This window comes from Corapipo altera, unplaced genomic scaffold (assembly GCF_003945725.1).
Source record: "Corapipo altera isolate COAL_440 unplaced genomic scaffold, ASM394572v1 67, whole genome shotgun sequence".
NCBI lineage: Eukaryota > Metazoa > Chordata > Aves > Passeriformes > Pipridae > Corapipo > Corapipo altera.
This window is the reverse complement of record NW_020884906.1, coordinates 5,609,005-5,628,200: the sequence shown is the minus strand read 5'-3', so window position 1 is coordinate 5,628,200 and position 19,196 is coordinate 5,609,005. Positions and strand designations below refer to the sequence as shown.

The 19,196-nt window shown below is 43.5% G+C and overlaps 1 protein-coding gene across 2 annotated transcripts in view; it reads right to left on the bottom strand.

Moving 5' to 3' along the window:
- Positions 1 to 19,196, bottom strand: part of PITPNM2 (phosphatidylinositol transfer protein membrane associated 2) — a 126,783-nt gene that overhangs the window by 39,435 nt on the left and 68,152 nt on the right. For both annotated transcript variants that reach the window (XM_027652302.1, XM_027652301.1), the window contains 4 exons: positions 10,472 to 10,686; positions 9,158 to 9,279; positions 7,313 to 7,546; positions 759 to 1,082 (listed from right to left, as the gene is read on the bottom strand). In XM_027652302.1, the coding sequence (XP_027508103.1) occupies positions 759 to 1,082; positions 7,313 to 7,546; positions 9,158 to 9,279; positions 10,472 to 10,686 (895 nt within the window). The remainder of the gene's footprint in view (positions 1 to 758; positions 1,083 to 7,312; positions 7,547 to 9,157; positions 9,280 to 10,471; positions 10,687 to 19,196) is intronic.

Below are 19,196 nucleotides of genomic sequence, written 5' to 3'. Positions count from 1 at the left end.
GGGAGGGACAAAATCCAGGGCTCAAAGCTGAGTCCTTACAGGGCATCCACAAGGGAGCTTTAACATCAAAATCCTGAAATCTTCCTGAATGGTGTTTCAAAGGGAATATAACTGTGCTCCATGGTTCCACCTAATCCCAGGGTGAGGTGTCATCTCCAAACAGCTACTCCATGTCATCACCAGAGGAAAGCAGCAGCCCCCACCTGCCTTTTGGGGTTCCTGCCTCAATCTCCAGAGTAGCTGAAGAGGTGCTTTGCTGTGTGAGCTACACTGCAGCACCCATGGAGCCAAACACCCTTCTGAAGTGAATAAATAACCCTGGCCAAGGAGTACTGTGACACAATGTACCTGCCGTGATACAGCAGACAAGCAGATATATCCAGGGAGCACCACTGAAGGGCCTTGTGACTCATGGGTAGCAAGAACTCTCTCTCTGCACTACTGGCTGTCTTCTGACACTCCACACTGCCAGTCAGCTCCTGCCTGCTCCTCTGTGGTGTTTTCATAGTTTCTCTGCTTTTGACATTGGCAAGAACTCTGCCACGTGACACTGAGTCACAGTTATGGGATGACATTCTCAAACCCAAAACAAGCCACCTGAGAAGACTGAGCCTGTGACACCAGCAGAAAAGGCCTCTGAGTTAACAGCACGCACAGTAGAAAAACATGTTGTCCTAAAGGTACCTGACACAAGGAGACACGGTCTGACCTGCCCAAAGCCCAACCTCCACACAGTTCAGAAGAGCAAGTCATCTTACCTCCTCTCTTTGAAGACCGTGAGGACTTGGAAGAGGTTGACCATTGCTTGGTGAGCGACCTCCCAGAGGCTGGTTCACTGTTGGCAGCAGAATCCTCAGTGTCAGCAGGTGAAACTGTGTTGGCTTCCACTTCCTTCTCCCCAGGAGTGTCTTTGACACCGTGCTGCTCGGGGTCACTTTCCCCGCAGAACTGGGCCATCTTCTGAGCCAGCATCAGCTGGGCCTCCTTCTCCAGCCGCCGGATGTCCTCGATGGTGAGCCCGTACCACTCGTCCTGCCAGCACCACGCCTGGCGGTGGGCTCGCACCATGACCTTCCGCAGGCCTGCAAAGGCAAACACCCCCATCACCAGGGCTACAAACGGCAGGATTCAACACGTTCCCTTCCCAAAACCTCAGGACACCATGGCCAGGATATTACAGCGACATCAAACCCGCAGTGCTGCAGTGAAGGACCTTCACAGAGTCACGGTGGCAATTCAGTCACTTTGTGTGCTTTATCTCCTAAATTCTTGCTAACCAACCATGCACTGCGAAATTAGACAAATCTTCTGTGACTGTTTTTAACTAGGGAAGGGATTTCCTAATTCTGGATTAAGGACTTTGTCCTCCTGTGAGTGCTTGCTCTGCTGAGGAGGAGCCACACACAGACTGTAATTGCAACCCCCTTGAATTTCTGGCAAGTTGTAACATTTAGATCCAACCTTTAAAGGCAAGTATGTTCACAAGACAAAAAAAAAAAAGCCAGCATCAACAACAAAAACCCACTGATTTTTTTTTTTAATCCAGAAGAGTTTCAAGTCATTCCTTGATGAACACTACACAGCCCACCCCAATTGTTACATGACAGAAGCACATCCCACACCAGCAGTGCTAAGCCTAAAACCTTTCCTTTCCTTGGAAACCTGGTTTCTGCACCTGATTTCTATGTAGCAGTGAAACAGCATTATAAATATGAGCTTCTGAGATAATGGGATAGAAAGCAAAGTAAGGGAGAGAATAAAGATGCTTTATTTTGCAGATACCATCTGCCTTCTGCTGTAGTGGAGAAACGGAGTGAGCAAAGCCAATTTAAAATATTTCAATGTATCACATTTCTGAAAGGAAGAAATGCCTCAGTATCAACACATAATGCACCTAACCAGGCAACAGATACTTTCCTCAAGAGTCAGACTCACTGGTCAACATCACAATATCACTGAGACTTTTAAAACATTATAGTCGCTTAGGTTTTCACCGATACTATTCCTTAAAAGCTCACAACAGGTCAAAGCTCCAAACTGTTATTTACAGTAGCACACAGCAGTAATGGTCCTTTAAAAGTTTCTGTAAATACTGACCAACTGATCTTCAGGAGCCCTTCTGAAAATAAATACCTAGTCAATATTGTCCCCCCTTTAATTACTGGGAAAGTGAGGCAGAGATGGGCTGAAGGACATGCCAAACACAGCAGTGGGATTACAGTATTACAAGATAGAGAGCAATCAACGAGCTACCTTGAAACCATTCAGGTTTTGGGAGCTGCAGATCAAGCTCCCTAAACACCACCATGAGGAAACACATCCGTCATAGGCCACCCTCCACCTCCAGGAGCACGGCCAAAGTGGGATGGTGCCACTGTGTGCAGGGTTTCTGAGGTGTTTCCAGCAACACCTGCTTCACTGTTGTACAAAAAATTTTAGATCTCATTACTGTCACAGTTTCTATGATGTTCAGCCTAAATATCCCTTTTGTTTTCAGCAATCACTTCTTTTGGTTTGTTTTTTTGTTTGTTTGATGGATTTTTTTAAACAAACAAAGAGCGTATTTTTATGTTTATCTCCTTCCAGGTCTGAGCACTTTATTGTCTGCTCTGCTCTTTGGTCAGTTCTTAATGTCACCAGCCCTCCCAAGCCAAGCGATCAGGAGGAAATGGCTTTTGAGATCAGCACTAATGTCGTGGACCAGCGAAACCTGAACTTCATTTGCACAGTAAGATTAAATTTATCAATATTTGATGCATTTCTCTGCCTGACTTTCAGAAGGGAGCTCCCTGTGGGAGAGGGAAGCATGAGCCAGCAGACTGCAACCTTCTGGAGGCAGAACAAGCAACTTAATTGTGTTCGGACTTAGTCGAGATTCAGAGTTATTTCCCATATCAGATTACTTTTTGCAGAACTACAGGAGGATGTTTTAGCCTCTTCACCTCCTGTTATGATTGACAACCAGCAGAGCTTAACTACAAAGATTAAACTCCCATCACACCCACACTGAAAGCCAAGGGAACAGTTCTCTCCCCCTAATTCCCTAACACCACAACCATCCTTTGGACTTCCACATCCAAGATGTCCACTTCTGCCTTGCTTGGAACACCTTGAAAACAGACTGTGATCAGACACAGAAGCGAATGTCCCCCTTGCTCTCATCCCAAGGCTTCCTCCGTTCCAGGGCTCAGCAGGCTCCGCTCATGCTCCCGGATTCAGCCTTGATCTATTAGTGCACCAACTCCTCAGAAATTCTCTGTGTAGAGGCATGGATGCCACCAACCACATACTTGTGTTTTATTGGACTAACATCACAGGGAACATGAAAACCACTTGGGGGTAAAGAAAAAGTCTCTTGAAGTTCCTCTCTGCCTCCTCAGATCTCAAAAAAATCATCTGCACTGCTTCCTGCCAACCCACAGACCTCCCCGTGTGCCCTGCTCACACTGCTTTGATTAGACATCCCAAATCATCCTTCCTTAAAACCTTGTTCCTTTGAAAATAGGATGGCACTACAGGGCTTCACAGCTGTTGTGCCTCTACCCCTCCAGGTTAGTCATGAAGTCAAAAAGACAGATTACTTTCCCAGCCTCTGGCCTTCACTGGGATGTGCCATTTCTCTTCCTTAAACACAGGGAGAAAACCTGGAGGAGAATGAGGTTGTGTAGGTACAAAAGAAATGGAAAAATAAAAGTCATGGCTTGGAGAGAAAGTCTTCAGTGCTAGGGAAGAGAACTTGAGCAGCTCCTCCGTGTACAGTAGTGAGAATATCACTGATTTCCTGTACAGCCTCAGCTGCAGCCTTCCAGCAGGCAGGAGGGACAGGGGACACACCAAGGGCCCCACACAGCTACAGGAGCTCAGGAACCAGCTACTAATGAATGACCTCACTTGTCCAGACACTGCTTCCCTCCCTGTACAATGGAAAAAATCAAGTCTTAAAGCATTTTTGCATTTTTGTAGCTTTAAAGAAAAAAAAAGCAAACAAACGAGAAAACCACACATGCGCAAACATTCACATGCAGATTGATTTCAGAGTACCCGTCACTGTACATTGATTTAATTATAACATTTCCCACTGCTCTGTGGAGAGAGATCATCTGTGAAGAGTTGAGCAGGGTGCAAACATGTAAATCACTTGGCTTTCAGCTCACCACCTCAGAAGCTGGTTGCAAACATGAGGTGTTGACTCTTGTAAATGATTTGTGGTGTTGAACTTCATCATACAAAAGGAAGTGCAAATGACCATGAGACAAGCCAGGACAGTCTTCATCTGAATTTAAAAAGCTTTGGTCTGTAGTTCTGGGTTTGCTTTTAAATGTGAAGTAAAAATAGTAAATGTAACAAAAACTCAATGCAAAAAACCCCTCAAATAAATCAGAAAACATACCAACAAATCCTGCTCCAAACCACCTCAATATTCATATAAAGCAACTGTTCAGATATCCATTGATTCTGTACCCAGTGGCAACATCCCAAAGCATCTTATAACACACTTTCACAGTTTCCTGGCAGCAAGTAAAGGATGCCTGATTTTCCTTGTGCAACACTATTTCCCTGACAGTCACAACAGATCCCATAACCTTGTCAGTAGGTTCTGGTTGTCTGAAAGTACCCCATTAAAGGCCACCTGCAGTTACCTTCTTGCTTCCCTGCCCTCTCTTGCTCAGACCCATCACAAAGAAAAGCCTGTGGTCACATCCACATTATTCCAACTGCAACCTGCCTCCCCTTGGAAAGATAAAACTCTGCCTTTGGGCTCCAACAAGCAGTGGATGACCTTAGTCATTCGAGCGCTTTAGTGAAGCAAAAGTTCTGCAAAAGTACTTTCTAAAACCACTTCATCACTGTGCAGCAATTTGGGCATATTTAGCCTAAGACACAGTGGCTTAGACAAAGCTCCAGTTACTGGGATGGAACACACTTTGCCACAGTATATAATTAATAACCCATACACAGTCAACACACTTGTTTAACAACAAAAGACTCAGAGCCCACGTGCACCATTAGGAAGGCAAGTGGGAGCAGAACATTATGCAGTGCCAGTCCAATTAAACTTAAAATCTATGGGAAAGGAGTAAAAAAGCATACAAATATTACAGTCAAGTAGACTAATAGCCCACAATCACAATTTTAGTCTGTGTCTTACGCTGTCAAAGCACTGAGTAACTGTCCAATTAGTCATAGGAAAGAATGGTTGTTGCACTCAGTGCGACTGAGAACGTTTCAACACCATCCCCCAGAGTTACTCCCTCTGTGCTCAGCAGCCTTTCCACATTGTACAATCCATCCATCACTTACCTCAGACCTGTTCTTTTTTCAACCCATTCTCTAATTTTAGTTTGCACCACTAAGTACTGCTCGCCTCCTCGGGCAGAGTTTGGATCCTGCTGTTTGCTTCTGCCTCTGTTCTCTTGCCGACTTGGTGACCCCACACAGAGCTGGCTGATTCTCCAAGAAATAAATCTGCAGGGCTTGGGAACAGAGGAACCAGGAGGAAAATGCCAAGGAAGGAGGGGCTGAGCCACCAGAACATCTCTGGCTCCTGGGAGCTTGGTCCACCATCAGCTGTACAATGCACAAAAGTCTCCATCTGCTTTTGGTCACCAGCTGAAAGCCCCAAACTGGGATCAGCATCTAAGCCTGGTCAGTCCTGTTGTAGCCACATCCTTCCAACTTTAACATCCTCATACCTTGCTGGCTGTGGTACAAATGCTGTGGCACTTTGCCCACTCATTGGGCAAATGGCTTCCCCATGGCTCTCCCAGGGCAGGGGGAGGCCACGCAGCTCCTGTAGATACCCAAAGCTTTTGCTTTCACTTTTCACTCACTCTACTTCATCTTGCCTTAAAGGCTTTTCTGATTTTATGCATCTTAACCACTTTGAAAAACAGTATTTGCCATCATTATAACAGAGTGGAAAAGCTTTTGAAAGGCAGACAATGAGCTGGCTCTGCTCTCTGCAAAACCTCAATCAAGAGGGAAATGGCAGGCAATCTTTCACAGAATACAAAAGAAATGTTTCTAAGGGACCACAGTTTAATCTATGCCAAACACCTCTGAACAACTGGAAGAGTCACGTGCTGCTTTTCCATTTAAAAGATACAATGGAGTTGTTATTCTGCCCTCGTGTTTTCCAGCATACACTAAATTAACCCGTGTCACCTAAACGTCGAGGGAGCTCATTGCAGAGAGGCACTTGTAATACAGCCTACAGCAGGTAAAACTTCCATTTGTGGGTAAAGGAAAAGTAAAGGAGCTTTAAGAAAACAACCTGTGAGCATTCAGAGAGAGGTGAACACCATTCTCCACTGCTCTATCAGTGTTTTCCACATTAACTCTCAGGAGCACGATATGACTGTAAAGAGCTATAAAATTACTTAGGGACTTCATGGAAGATTTGCTTATCAAAAGGAGAGTTGCAGAGGTCATGCAGGAGGATTTACTGTGTACAGAAAGCAGGTACCATCCTCTACACAGCCCTTCTTTGGGCTTCTCTTTTCCAGAGCACAGCCATAGCTCTGCTTTTTTTTTTTTTTTTTGGATGGAAATGCTTCTTTAACAAACTCTTTAGGTTTTTCACCTGGCCATAGATCCTGTTGTCTGTGGCAAGGCTCACAAACTGTATCAGCTGTGTTACAGATTTTCTGCAAAGAACAAATTACTGCCAGCATTGCCACCATTCAGTTACTACACAACCAATTCCCCCCTAAAAGCCCTGACCTAAGAATGATGGATCCTTTAGAGCAGCACATTTAGTCACAACTCAGAGCTGTCAGTGACCCACCACAGGTAACAGCACAGTGATGTGCAGGGCCCTGAACATCCCAGAGATGTATGGCCATGCAGAGACCCACCAGCCCTGTCACAAGGCAGGTAGAAACTAGGGATGCTCCAGGATTGGTTTTCTGGAACCACTCAGGTCTCAGGAGTGAAGCTCATTTCTTTAGGCAGCCCTTCAGGATGGATTTTGGTCACAATAAGGAAAACTGGCAGATTTTGAAAATGATCTGGCAAGTTTAACAGACAAATCTTTATCTAAAAAAAAAAAAAAAAGAGAATGCAAGATCTTGCCTACACAAGACTTGAAGCTCTTTCAGTAAGTACACGTGCTTTGGATTTGTACATACCACGATTATAAGTGATAGAATTACAGGGTTTTGTCTGAGCTGACATACGGAGTCATCAGATCTGAGACTCTCACAGACATCTCTTGGGATATGATGCATTGCACACACCTCACCTTTGTGTTCTGATTCAGAAACAACATCAAGGAGCTGACAGTGAACTTTGCAGGGCTACAAATGCTCACCAACATCGTGGATAAACCGCTCAATCTTCGACTGCATCCCCCAGTATCTGAACTCCACTTTACACAGTTTGTATGCACACATGATGGGGTATTTCCCAGGGTTGTTCTTGTACTCTTGAATCCAATCTTCTGAGAGGGGCCCTCTTTTAGTCTTCACTGATTTATACAGCTTTGGATCCTCCTCAGCTTTGTATTCATGTGGAGGGATAGGATCCTTAACAATATCAATAGGATCTACAGAAAGAGAATGAAAACAGTAAGACCTTTTCTATTGCTGGACAAAAGAAGAAAACATCATTTTTCATGAGTTATCTCTGTTTTACTAGGTACCAGAAACATTACAGCAATTTAGTTTCTTTTTACTTACACTTAAACAACTGATATTTTAATTGTTTATACACTGCTGCTGGGCTGAGATCAGCTCTGCCAGAGGAACGAGCACACACAGTTCCTGCAAACAGAGGCTTTGCTCCAAATAGATGTTTCTGCCCACAGTGGCTGCAGATCCACTCTGGCAGCTCTGCACACTCCGTCTTTCCAGCTCCATAAAGATCTATTGCACATTCCATCTTTCAGCTTTTCTAGTATCACTCACAGTGCTCCAGTTGTCTCATCCAAGACAGTTAAATACACCTGCCCTGCTATGGAATAGGCACTACCCACGGAATATCCATCAAATGAGGGTGCTGGGAACTCCTCACCTGCTATTGTTAGACCAGATGTACTGAGGAAGGCAAAAAACTTAAGTTCTAATTATCAATCTAACAATGGAAAAGTGGAAACTGGGAGTGCAGTGAATGAACATATTTTAACGATCTGCAACCCCCACCCCAGAGCTCAGCAGAAGCATCTGAAGTTTGGATTGAAGGGCGGGATCACACTTCCCAAGGAATGACAGCTCTGCTGACACCTCCCAGGGAGGTAGCATGACTTGAGCCTGTTTGTTCAGCACTGCAAGCCTGATCAGACAAGCTCAGAAATGAGGCCAGTCTACAAAACAAAGGAGTTGAAATCATGTAACACTCCAATGAAACTGCTCAGGGTTATGACCCTGTCCCACACGGCTCCAGGAGCCACACAGCCTCAGGATGTCCTTTCCCAGGGCTGCCAGGACTCAGCTCCAGCTTAACACTTCTCCAGCCTCAGTAGTTCCAGAGTAAGGGATGTTTCCATCCCAGGGACTCTTCAGTCCTGCATGCCTGTCATTGCCAGCACTCTCTGTCACACAGCCGAGTCTCCGGAAAATGTCATGGGCATGGACCAGGATGGAATGGTAGGACAGAGGAACTGCTACAACACTTGCCATTCTCTGCCTTTTTATGATGTTGCCTTTTGCCTTTAGAAGTTAATTTTCTAAAGCCAGCTGAGAAGCTGAGTATTAACCTGCATGAGGACAAGACTAAAAGGAGAGGGAGCAAAAACGAAATGCACCTTCCTGCTTCAAAAGTGCAGATAGGAATCATTTCCACATCCACAAGGGAGCCTCACAAGTATACAGCAGTATTTTTACAATTACACAGCAATATTTTCCTCTTCTCTGGTTATTTCTACTTATTACCCCCAAATTTATTAGATGTCTTACTTCTCTCTGGAGCTGCATAAACAAGATGGAAAAACAGTAGCTTCAATTTACAGATGGGGGATTCAAATTATTTCCATGTGATTTACATCAAGCCTGGAAGAGAACCCAGGTGTCCTCACTTTACTTGATGTAACCCTACCCACAGTGACACCATGGGGGTGCAGGTTTGTGTTTAGCAAGGATGGAAAGGCAGATAGGACACACTAAGCCAAAAAAAAAAACCAGCAGAATGAAAGAAAAAGTAAAAGAAAAAGGCTATTTACCTAAAATAGTTTGCCTTTTTTCTGCAGCAGAAAGGTTGAACACGTTGCTATGGTCTCCTGGATCAGTTTTGTAGTACGTCTCAATATCAATAGAGAACTTCTCCACAAAAGGACACGTGTACCTGAAAGCCAGAACAACAGCTTAGAGTAAATCAGCCTCAAATCCCAGCCAGCCTTCACTCATGTTTTACCTCAGATACGCTTAAAATATTGACTGGATAGATTAATGAGATTGTTCTTTAATAACTCCTTAAGACTGGAGCTCACCGGTTTTCAGCAAGGAGATGAATTTTGGGCCCACTATACTAAAAAGTGATGTTATGAAACACATACAAGGACACCCTGGAAATGCTCCTGTGCAAGGAGAAAAGCAGAGAAAAGCAGAGCTCCTGTCTGAAATCTATGGTAGAATAAAATATGGACTGGTTCTGTGCAGCACAGGTTTCCTGGTCAACTGACTGACTCACGGGCATTTCAAGGGAAGAGAGAAAACCTGAGTGGAAGTGGACTTTAATCACTTGAAAGTCAGGCAGCTTCACTATATTCAGTCATTGGCAATGGCCCAATGGCAAACACTGACTCCCCACCTTTCCCAGGACCGATGGCACTTGGGAGAGACCAGCTAAAACAGAACTAGGAAACTTTTCCAGGTCTTTTGATAAAAATATCCATTAAAGCCCTTTTATTATGAAAGATGACAGCAATACCAGACTTGTAAATCTGGCAAAGTGCAAATGCTCTAAACCAGAGCAACTGTTTATTCCAGGGTATCTGAAGTCCTCCCAGACAAAATCAGCTGAAACAAGGAGGTCCCAGAGGGCTCCACAGAGCCTCTGGCACTCTTCCCTCCTCAGGGTGAAAACCATAGGATGTAGGTTTGTTAAATTCTAGCTAAATGACAGAAAGACAGTTCCCAGAAAAGAAGTACCAAATTTATTTATATATTTATTAATATTTTTTCTTCCCCTGTAGAACAAACGAATCCTGTCTTCCTTGACAGTATTCAGTGTGACATCTGTCCCAGCACTGGGTACATTTATAACTTCCCTGAGCTAGCAGATATCTGCAATGTTAAGCAGAACATGCAGTGCAGGATACAAGACTAAAATAAAAACCATTCAAGATTTCCCACGCTTTGATGGACAAAACAACTCAACATTTTAGAGCAACGAGCCACAAATTCTCCAGCAATGTTTGCAGTCAGCCCAGGCAACGCTCGCGCTCCGGAGATTAAACACTGCCGAAGAATTTTAGGACTTGACCCTGGTTTTTCTAAAGGATATTCCTGGGGAGGGAGGAGTGGCTCAGTTTTACCTTGTCCTTGTGTAAGGATAAGCATTCCATGATTCCTCTTCGACTCGCAGAGCTGCCTTGGGCAGTATTGAGCGGAACCAGCTGGGGATGTGCATCCCAATGTGATACACCTTGTGAGTGTACTGCCCATTGCCTCCTGGCCCATCCACGTAGGGCCTGTTCTCCAGGATCTCCACCCCGCTGCCTTCCCCACATGTCTCCTCTCTGCTCTTTTTCTGAAAGGGAAAAGTCTCACATAGTTAATTTTTCCAGGTTATTGTACGTACCAGGCTCTCAAAGCACATGGACCCTGGGGATGGTTTTTAGGACTCCTCTGAAACAGAGAACTGTAGCAGCACCCTGGCACTAAAGTTACCAAACCTAAAGATTATAAAGGAAAAATTTAGAGACTCATCTGGCCAACAGAGAACTGATCTATTAGAAATCTTGTGAAAATTTTGATTTGGATACTAAGTTTGAATGGAGATCTACTGACACCTCGGTTCCTGCTCCTGTAACAGGTTTACATATCACACCCCAAAACTTGGCTCCAGCTGTGAATCACCCAACAGCACAAAAATCTTTTACATCAGCAGATGGCACAGCAAAAGAGAGCTTGTTCAGCCTGGCACGCTGCTGGTGGTGTATCAGCATGAAGAACTGTACACACACTTGGCACAGCATCATCTCAAGCTGGACATGAGGAGGAACTTCTTTACTGAAAGGGTGGTCAGACACTGGAAGGGGCTGCCCAGAGAGGTAGTGGAGTCCCCATCCCTGGAGGTGTTCAAGAAAGGGCTGAATGTGGCACTCAGTGCTCTGGGTCTGGTTGACAAGGGGGGTGATTGGTCACAGATTGAACTGGATGATCTTGGAGGTCTTTTCCAACCTAAATGACTGTATGATCACAGTGCTAAAGACTATTCTATGACCTAATCCCACAGGATTTGGAGGCTTGTTGCACGTGACCTGGCCTGGTAGCAGCTCTCCCAGAAGAGATTATGCTCTGCTAATTAAGATATTCAGAAGAAACAACCCAAGTTTGCCAGAATGCACATTGCACCCCTTGGCAGCCTCCGAATTTGGGCTTATTTGTTGGATTGTCCTTCACTGAGAAACCTGGCAAAAACTCCTTCAATTAAAAATTTCAGTGCTTCTAAGAAGAGCTAGAGGCAAACCAAATATTTATTAATTTCTAACACACTTCAGCAGATTGGATGATGTATAACCTTCATCATTTCCAAACAACAGATTCATACTGTTAGTATTTTGAGTTCATTGTTTGTATTTGAGAGCATAGTACTTTGAAAATTAAGGGGGGAAAAAAGGAATTTTATACCAAGAATCAACCGTGAAATGCAACACAATAACAACTTTTCATTTCTGGCATACAAACAATTCAAAGGATAACACAGTTTAACAGAAAATTATTAATAAGATGCAAGAGATCAGCTTCTCATCTTTTGAGAACAAGATGATAAGCCAACAGAGTTATTTAGAAGTAAATAGCTCTGTTTTTAAAGAGCTTTCAAGTGATTTAAAATTTAAACAGCCATAACCAACAAACCTAAACAACTGACAATCTAAACTGTTTTTTCTCACTCTATAAACTGCAATAGAAAAAAAAAAAAATAGAAAAATACTTTTTTTACAGTTTGTTTCTAACACTCAGCTGGCAGTTCATTAAAGCACACATCCTCTTCAAACAAATTACTGACTTTCAGTTCTTATATAAGCACTGACCAAGTCCTGTACAAATATTTATGACAATAACATTAAATAATCTTGATGACCCAAAAATCTAGTTAATTCAAAGGTCTTGGAAAAGGCAGTAGCTCAACCAGCACAGTGAATGTGTCAGACTGAATAGCAGTACAGCATCTACTCTGAACAGTTCATACAAATTATGGAGATCTAGAGTTTTATTACATGGCAGAGGCACATAGAAATCATAAGCAACGGGAAGATGGGTTCTCTTCATGCCAAGTTATCACAGTAGAATTGGACATCAGATGGATTTAAAACTCCATTCTAGAGCCCAATCTATTCTGCAAGTCCTCATTTGGGACCAAAACATCCTGAGCAGTATTACATCCACACACAGAGCCAGCATTAACATTCTCCACTTGGCTCTTCCCTATTCAGCCAGTTTTTAACAAAAATCTCTCTGCACGAAGATGAGCTGCCTGCTTCTCATCCTACAGCTGGAACCCTGGTGACCTGCCATACCAGCCAATTTTTTTTTTTACATGAATACTTCCATAAGGAGCTTTTCCCACATGACTTGGTAACACTGAGGTTCTCAGCCAGAGCTGTCTGGTGATGGGAGATGTGAGGGTGGCACCGTGTTCTGGCCCCAACACTTTGTGAGGAGACAAAGAAGGCAAAAACGCAAGTCCTCTGAAACTCTTTGTGAAAGTCAGTTCACATCCCACTTCTGATTCCTGATTTTATTTACTTCTGCACCTGCAGCAGACTGCAAACCCTGTTCTGAGAGCAGGGCATGCTTCCTCCTTCAGCCTTTCCAGGTGACCAACTCCAACCCACAGCCTCTGTCACCCAGTTTCAAACCTTAAGCAAATTTTGGCCCTTCACATTCCTCCTACTTGTCACTTTATCCACATAAGATGTGACAAGGGCAGTAAGAACATTTTCTTAGATGAATGTGAAATAAGAGCTGCAGCTCTGCTGACAAAAAAAAAATAATCAAAGATTATATCCCAAACTATCTTTAGAGCCAGGACTTTTGAGTCAGGCCAAATTTATACTCAAAACACAACACATTGCTGGGAAGGATAGTATGATCACAGAGAAATTCCACACGATAAACCCACACAAAGCTGCTTCCCAGCCCTTCACACCCTCAGACTTACCAGTTGACTTGTTGAGAAGGCAACAAGTGAGGTAAGGAAGAGCCAAAAGAGGTTAGATGATGAACAGCACAATTACTGACCAGTCACAAAGACAAAAAGATTTCTTTCTCATATAATAGAAATAAAGACATCAGCCACATTTGCTTGAGAGACCAGGATGATACCCTGGGTGTAAGTGGTGCTGTGAAAGTTAAGCACTTCTGAGAGCGAAGAGCATTTTGCTCTTCAGCCATAAAGCCTTTTCATGCCCATTGTGACTGAGCCACAGCCTGGAGGGGGCTTGTTACAAGAAGTGGTCTGTAAATAACAATTAAAAAATAACCATTGATTAGGAAAGCATTTGGTGTGAGAAGTGTCTGGCAAGGCCTCTCTAAAGAATATCTGCTGGGGGGGGGCAGATGTGTAGGCATTTTAGGGTCAGTCTCTCAGGTTTCAGCCTCATAGACACATCTCCCTGTGAGAAGTAGAGACTTTATGCAGCAGATTTCCTGTGTCATTACTACTCACTACTAACTGACACAGCATCTTCCCTCTATAAATATCTGAGGAATGGTCCCCAACGAAATCAAAGAGTAGCTGACAGCCTTTATATGCAGGTTATCTAAGCCATAATCACAGTAAACCATCTTATATTGTATTACAACAGGAAATCCAGTCATCCCTTTAGAAGTCCCTCTCTTGTGCTGATGACACTCCATGTTCTGCACGGCCCCATCAATAGCTTTTCAGGACAGATGGTGACACAGATCCCTTCTAGCTAAAGTAATAGCATTAAATTACTCATAACAGGGAACCCAGAGAAGCAGATGCACCATGATTAGCAAGAATGCCAGTTACTTAAAGGCTTCTATTAAAATAAATCTCTTGGCACAGCAGCATAGCATGGGACACAGCACATGACCTCAGCACAGCAATCATAGATGAATAATTCCCATGAATGTCATTTAACCACTGGGCAAGCCTAACCCCATTTATCATCTGCCCTTCACAACAGAAGAAAAGCAGCTAGAAACAAAGCCTTCCACTAGCAAAGGCAGGTTGGACAGTTCTTAGATCTTCCATTTCCTTTCCCAGTCAGAAATGTGCCTCCACACCAGTTTACACAAAGTTTACATCCTGCAAAGCCTTAGTCCAGCAAACCACCCGGCCCAGCTGAATGGCACCAGGTGACTCAATGCAACTTGGATGTTGTTCGAGGGGGACACAGCTCCCTAAAGGAATGATGATGGATGGCAGCAGAAACCCACACAACCTGAGGAGTCTCAGCACAGCTGGAGGAACAGCACTCACACCAGAATGCACAATGCTAGATGAAACAGTCAGGATGTGGCTTACTGGATCAGCTGGAGAATTACAGAAGTTAGCCTGTGTAAACTAAGCTTGGCTTGTAGTGTTTTGCTTTTGGTGAATTAGAAGAAAAAGCAGTCCCACAAACCAACTCAGAAGAATGCCAAAGAACATTATCCTAAACCAGAATCCTTTTGCTTGTGTTCCAGCCCAGGCTGCACATGGGCTCAGGTACATAAGCAGGGAACCTCTGCAAAGCCAACAGCAGCACTGCACACAGCTCAGGGGTTTAGTTTCTCCTGAAGTTGTCTTCTTTTTATTGTAACTTACTCCTTTGAGCACTGCAACGATACTGCAGAGAACAGTAAAGGTTGCCTGGTGATAATGGGTGATCCAGGCACTGTTCTAACTTTCAAAAATAGATTATAGCTATAATCTTACCTTGTTTACCACTGATTATTGTTTACAATATAACCTCTCAATCTAAATAAGTGAGATAGTGGTTACAAAAGGCTGAGATGCTTTAGCTTCCCACTGAAGTTCTCACATCTCTACTGCAATGCAGTTACACGGCGGCCGACTCTGAGGGCCCACGAGAGTTTTGGTTTGAGATTACTCCAATTATGGAGACTGACAACACTTGACAGACCTATCATCCACAGATAATGAAGACACAAATCATTGTCTGGAAACAATAACCAAAAGATTTTTTTTGTGGTGTTTTATCCTCCAGCTCTCAGTTGGAAACAGGGTATTTTGACAGTCCAGACAAATTCTTCTGGGAGAATGTATTAAAATAACACTGAACTCTTGGGATTTTTTTAGCCCACTTAGACACAGATATGCACACAAGAAGTTTCCAGCCAGCTGATGGTTTCACTTAACAATGACAGCAATGACAGTAAAGGCATCTATGTAACCACGGAACAAGAACATGACAGCAAATATCCCCAGAGGATCCCTAACATACTTGCTCATATTGTGGCAAGGGAGGTTGAGAAAACATTCCTTATAACCAATTACTATTTTTTTTATTGTTTTGGATGCTAAGGCTACCACAAATGCCAATTAAGTGTCCAGAAACAGATCTGTCCTCTGGGAACCAGAGAAAGCCTGAAGTGCCTCACGCAATGCACCAGACCACAGAAATGTCTGAAGCTGCTTAGGAAGGAGAACTCACTGGACAGCTTGGAATATCTGGTTTCACTAATCACACCTATTCTGTTCAGTTTTAGAAAGAAAGTACAAAGTCATAGTCAAAGTATAAAGGGTTGAGTAACAAAATTTGGGCTGGGAGAGGGACAAACTCCTTGTTTTCAATCGCTTCCATGTGCCAAGGGAAAAATACTTCCAGCTTTCTCCAGCTGGACATTATTTAGGTTGAGGGATATTTCACTCTTATAACTGATTTTCCAAAGTGCTGCCTTCTTCCCATCACCCACAGCCTTCCTCAATGTGCACCTAAAACCAAAAAGCCAGTGACAGAGACACTGGGAAATACCAAAAGGTCCTGGAATTAATACCTGATGTATTCTTACCACATTTTCCCAGCACAGCATTTCTGCACATGGATAACATGTCCACTGAGGATGTTCATACTCATGGGTGTATCTGCCCTGCCCTCAGGTGCTTCTTGCTGTGTATGACTCAGCTCTGGGTTCTGTTAACCACTCCTTTCTGAGCATTTGAGCTGACATCTAATTCATTACGAGCAATCTGCTTTCACCACCACCAACCTTCTGCCTGCTGATGCAGATATCTGATAGACCAGGCCCCATTCATGGGCAGGATTTACTGCAGGTAATCAAAAACCAGATCTTTGACTACAAAAACACAGATGTTGATTTACCCTGAAAGTACAGTAGGGTCATAATTCCCAAATTGTTTTGTTTTTTTTTTCTTTTCTTTTCAAAACTTGTGCCAAAGACCTGAAACACTCAATAAAAAACAGATCACCAAAACCAGGGTGATACCTAAGCAAAAAACTCTGTTCAAAGTGAACAAAGGGAACAAGAAGATGGTACTGGTCCACTCTTACAGAAGCCAAGATGCAGAACTTCCCATCACATCAAAACCAACATAATTTTATCAGTGCACAACATGTTCTAAGAGCAAACAGGAAGCTACATGAATTAAATTAAAAATAAAAATTACCTTTACTGTTATTACTGCAGGAGAGTGCTGAAGTGGAACAACACACACAACTTCTTGCTGTCAAAGGTTTTTGTGCCCCAGTCAGAAGAGCTGAGTCCTCTCACATTAAAGTTGATGGAATCAACATGAGAGCACCATTTTGAAGGAGAAAATAAGACACAGAGCTGCTGGCAGCACTACAGTCTAGTACCCAGATCTTTCAATCCCCATTTCAGCATCCTAACCATGATGCAAGTCTTCTTCATTGGGCTTGAGTAGGGACCTTTACCAAAATCCAGGAGAACAGTCCTCAAACAGGGAAGCTTCTCTACTCCTGTTCTGCAGTAGTCAAGCACAGCCTTAATGGTTACATTAGAAAGACAATTTTAAGGGTAGACAGGAGCTTACCTTTAATAATGGGAACACTGCTGCCCCAGGAATGGGTTTAATTAGTACTTTTGAGCCTGCACTTTGTAGGTACAATCAGAAACAATCCACACCAAGTCAGACTAACAGTCCTTCAACAACAAAACTGCTGGAGAACAGCAAAGGATTTGAGTTTTGCTTTTGCTACTCAAAGCAAGGCTTGCTCTACCTCATTGTGCACAGTTAAGTTAATGGGAAACCAACTCCAAGCCCTCCCACCAGTAAGGCTATTCCTGCCCTTTCAGAAGTTGTGGCCACCACAGGACCATGTGTTCACACCATGTTATGCATGCAGGCAACTTTAGACTGCAACATCTGTTTCCATGGCAATGGGGCTACATCAGCAATCCCTGGGTTTAGTTCAGGCCATCCTCACCCAGGTTCCAGCTCTGCACACCAGCAGCACACCAGTGATGTCACCAGTATCCATGGTGCCCACAGCTGAGCTGTCCCTGTGCCCTTTGTGCTCTCACATCCTTCATGGGTGACAAGTACTTTAATCCAATTACTGCTGTTAAAAAAAAAAATAAAATACATGAAGGGCCAGTGTCAATACTTATTTAGGGAAGGAAGGTTAGTTTGAGTCAACAAGATAATGATCAGAACACGAGGCTTTACAATAGCACTTTGACTCTCAGGTTCCTTGCATCGAACACATAGGAATGACCTGACGCTCTGGGGAAAGAGGAAAAAAAATCTGTTCCTCATCAATGGCTTCATTAATAAAGGGAAAAGAGCAGTTGTTTTAAACATCTCCCTTCTAGGTTTGATCAATGGCTGGGCAATGTGCAGTGCTTCATTCCATGCAGGTACCCTCCTGTCCCCCAAACACTGATGCTTCACCAGCTGAACACCCTTCTGACAGTAACCATAATGGAATTATCATCTGTCTTCACAATACAGCACTGAGCAGCTGCAATTTCCAGGAAATTTCCCCTTTGGGTCCTTCCAAACTCTGTAGGGTGCTGCCATCTGATCACTCCAGTCTGCAGCAGGGATATTATGGAGGGGAATCTTCCCTCAAGTTTAGCAAGCAAGAATTGGGATATCACCCAGGAATTGCCAGCCTGTTGTCCCATGCTTCAACAACTGCATAACACTGCCTCCAAGGAGAAATTAGGCACACAAGGAGAAGAGAATGTCACCAGGAGGCTCTTCTTGCCAGAGAGAGGCACATGTAGAGCTGCAGAAGCAAAGTTGGATGTGCAGAAGGCCCTGGAGAAGGAACCGCTCTCACCTCAGGAAGTGCATGTGACCTGTGCTGCATCTGCAGCTCCATCACCCTTGGCTGCTTTTCTCGCAATGTAAAACATATTTTTTTTGTTAAAAAAAGCCCTAAAAGTTAAAGGCAGGACAGACTGTCAGCGGCAGAGTCACACAAGATGGAGCAGAAACACGCACAGCATCAATTTGTACCAGTGTTGTAGGAACTGCATTATTTAGAGTCAGGGCCAGATATTAATGAAGCTGCTCGTACAAAAACAGGATATTTTGGGGACAATCAATTGTGCAGGATCATAAATAATTTACAGCATTAAGAGAACCGTTCTCATCGCCACTCATTAATCACTTCACCTTACAAAGATGCCCAGTCATACTCCTTTAGAGTCAGGGCTGGATGTGCCAGAGGCACATGAATTAGGAATTACTTGATTATAGAGATACCTCAAACTTGTTTATGCCACATGCTCAATCTTTCAAAACGTCTTCTACACTTCCAGCTCAGTATTTCATCTACTTTAAGTATTTCCTCCTGTGTCTTTAAACTGATTTTTCACTGTATTAACTATTCCACAGACATTGTGAATTACTGTCCCTGCTTTAGAGGGAGGTAAAGCGAGTTGCCCATTAGTACATTGTGAGTCAGAGACAGAATTTCAACTCGGGGTGTTTTGGATCAATTCTAATCCTCTGACTACATCCCTTAGATTTTAGGAACACAGTGCAATTGTTCATTAACAATAGGCTGTATCCTAAAGTACCAGAGGACTGGCTTAAAGAAATCCCCATAGTTTTCTTAACACTTA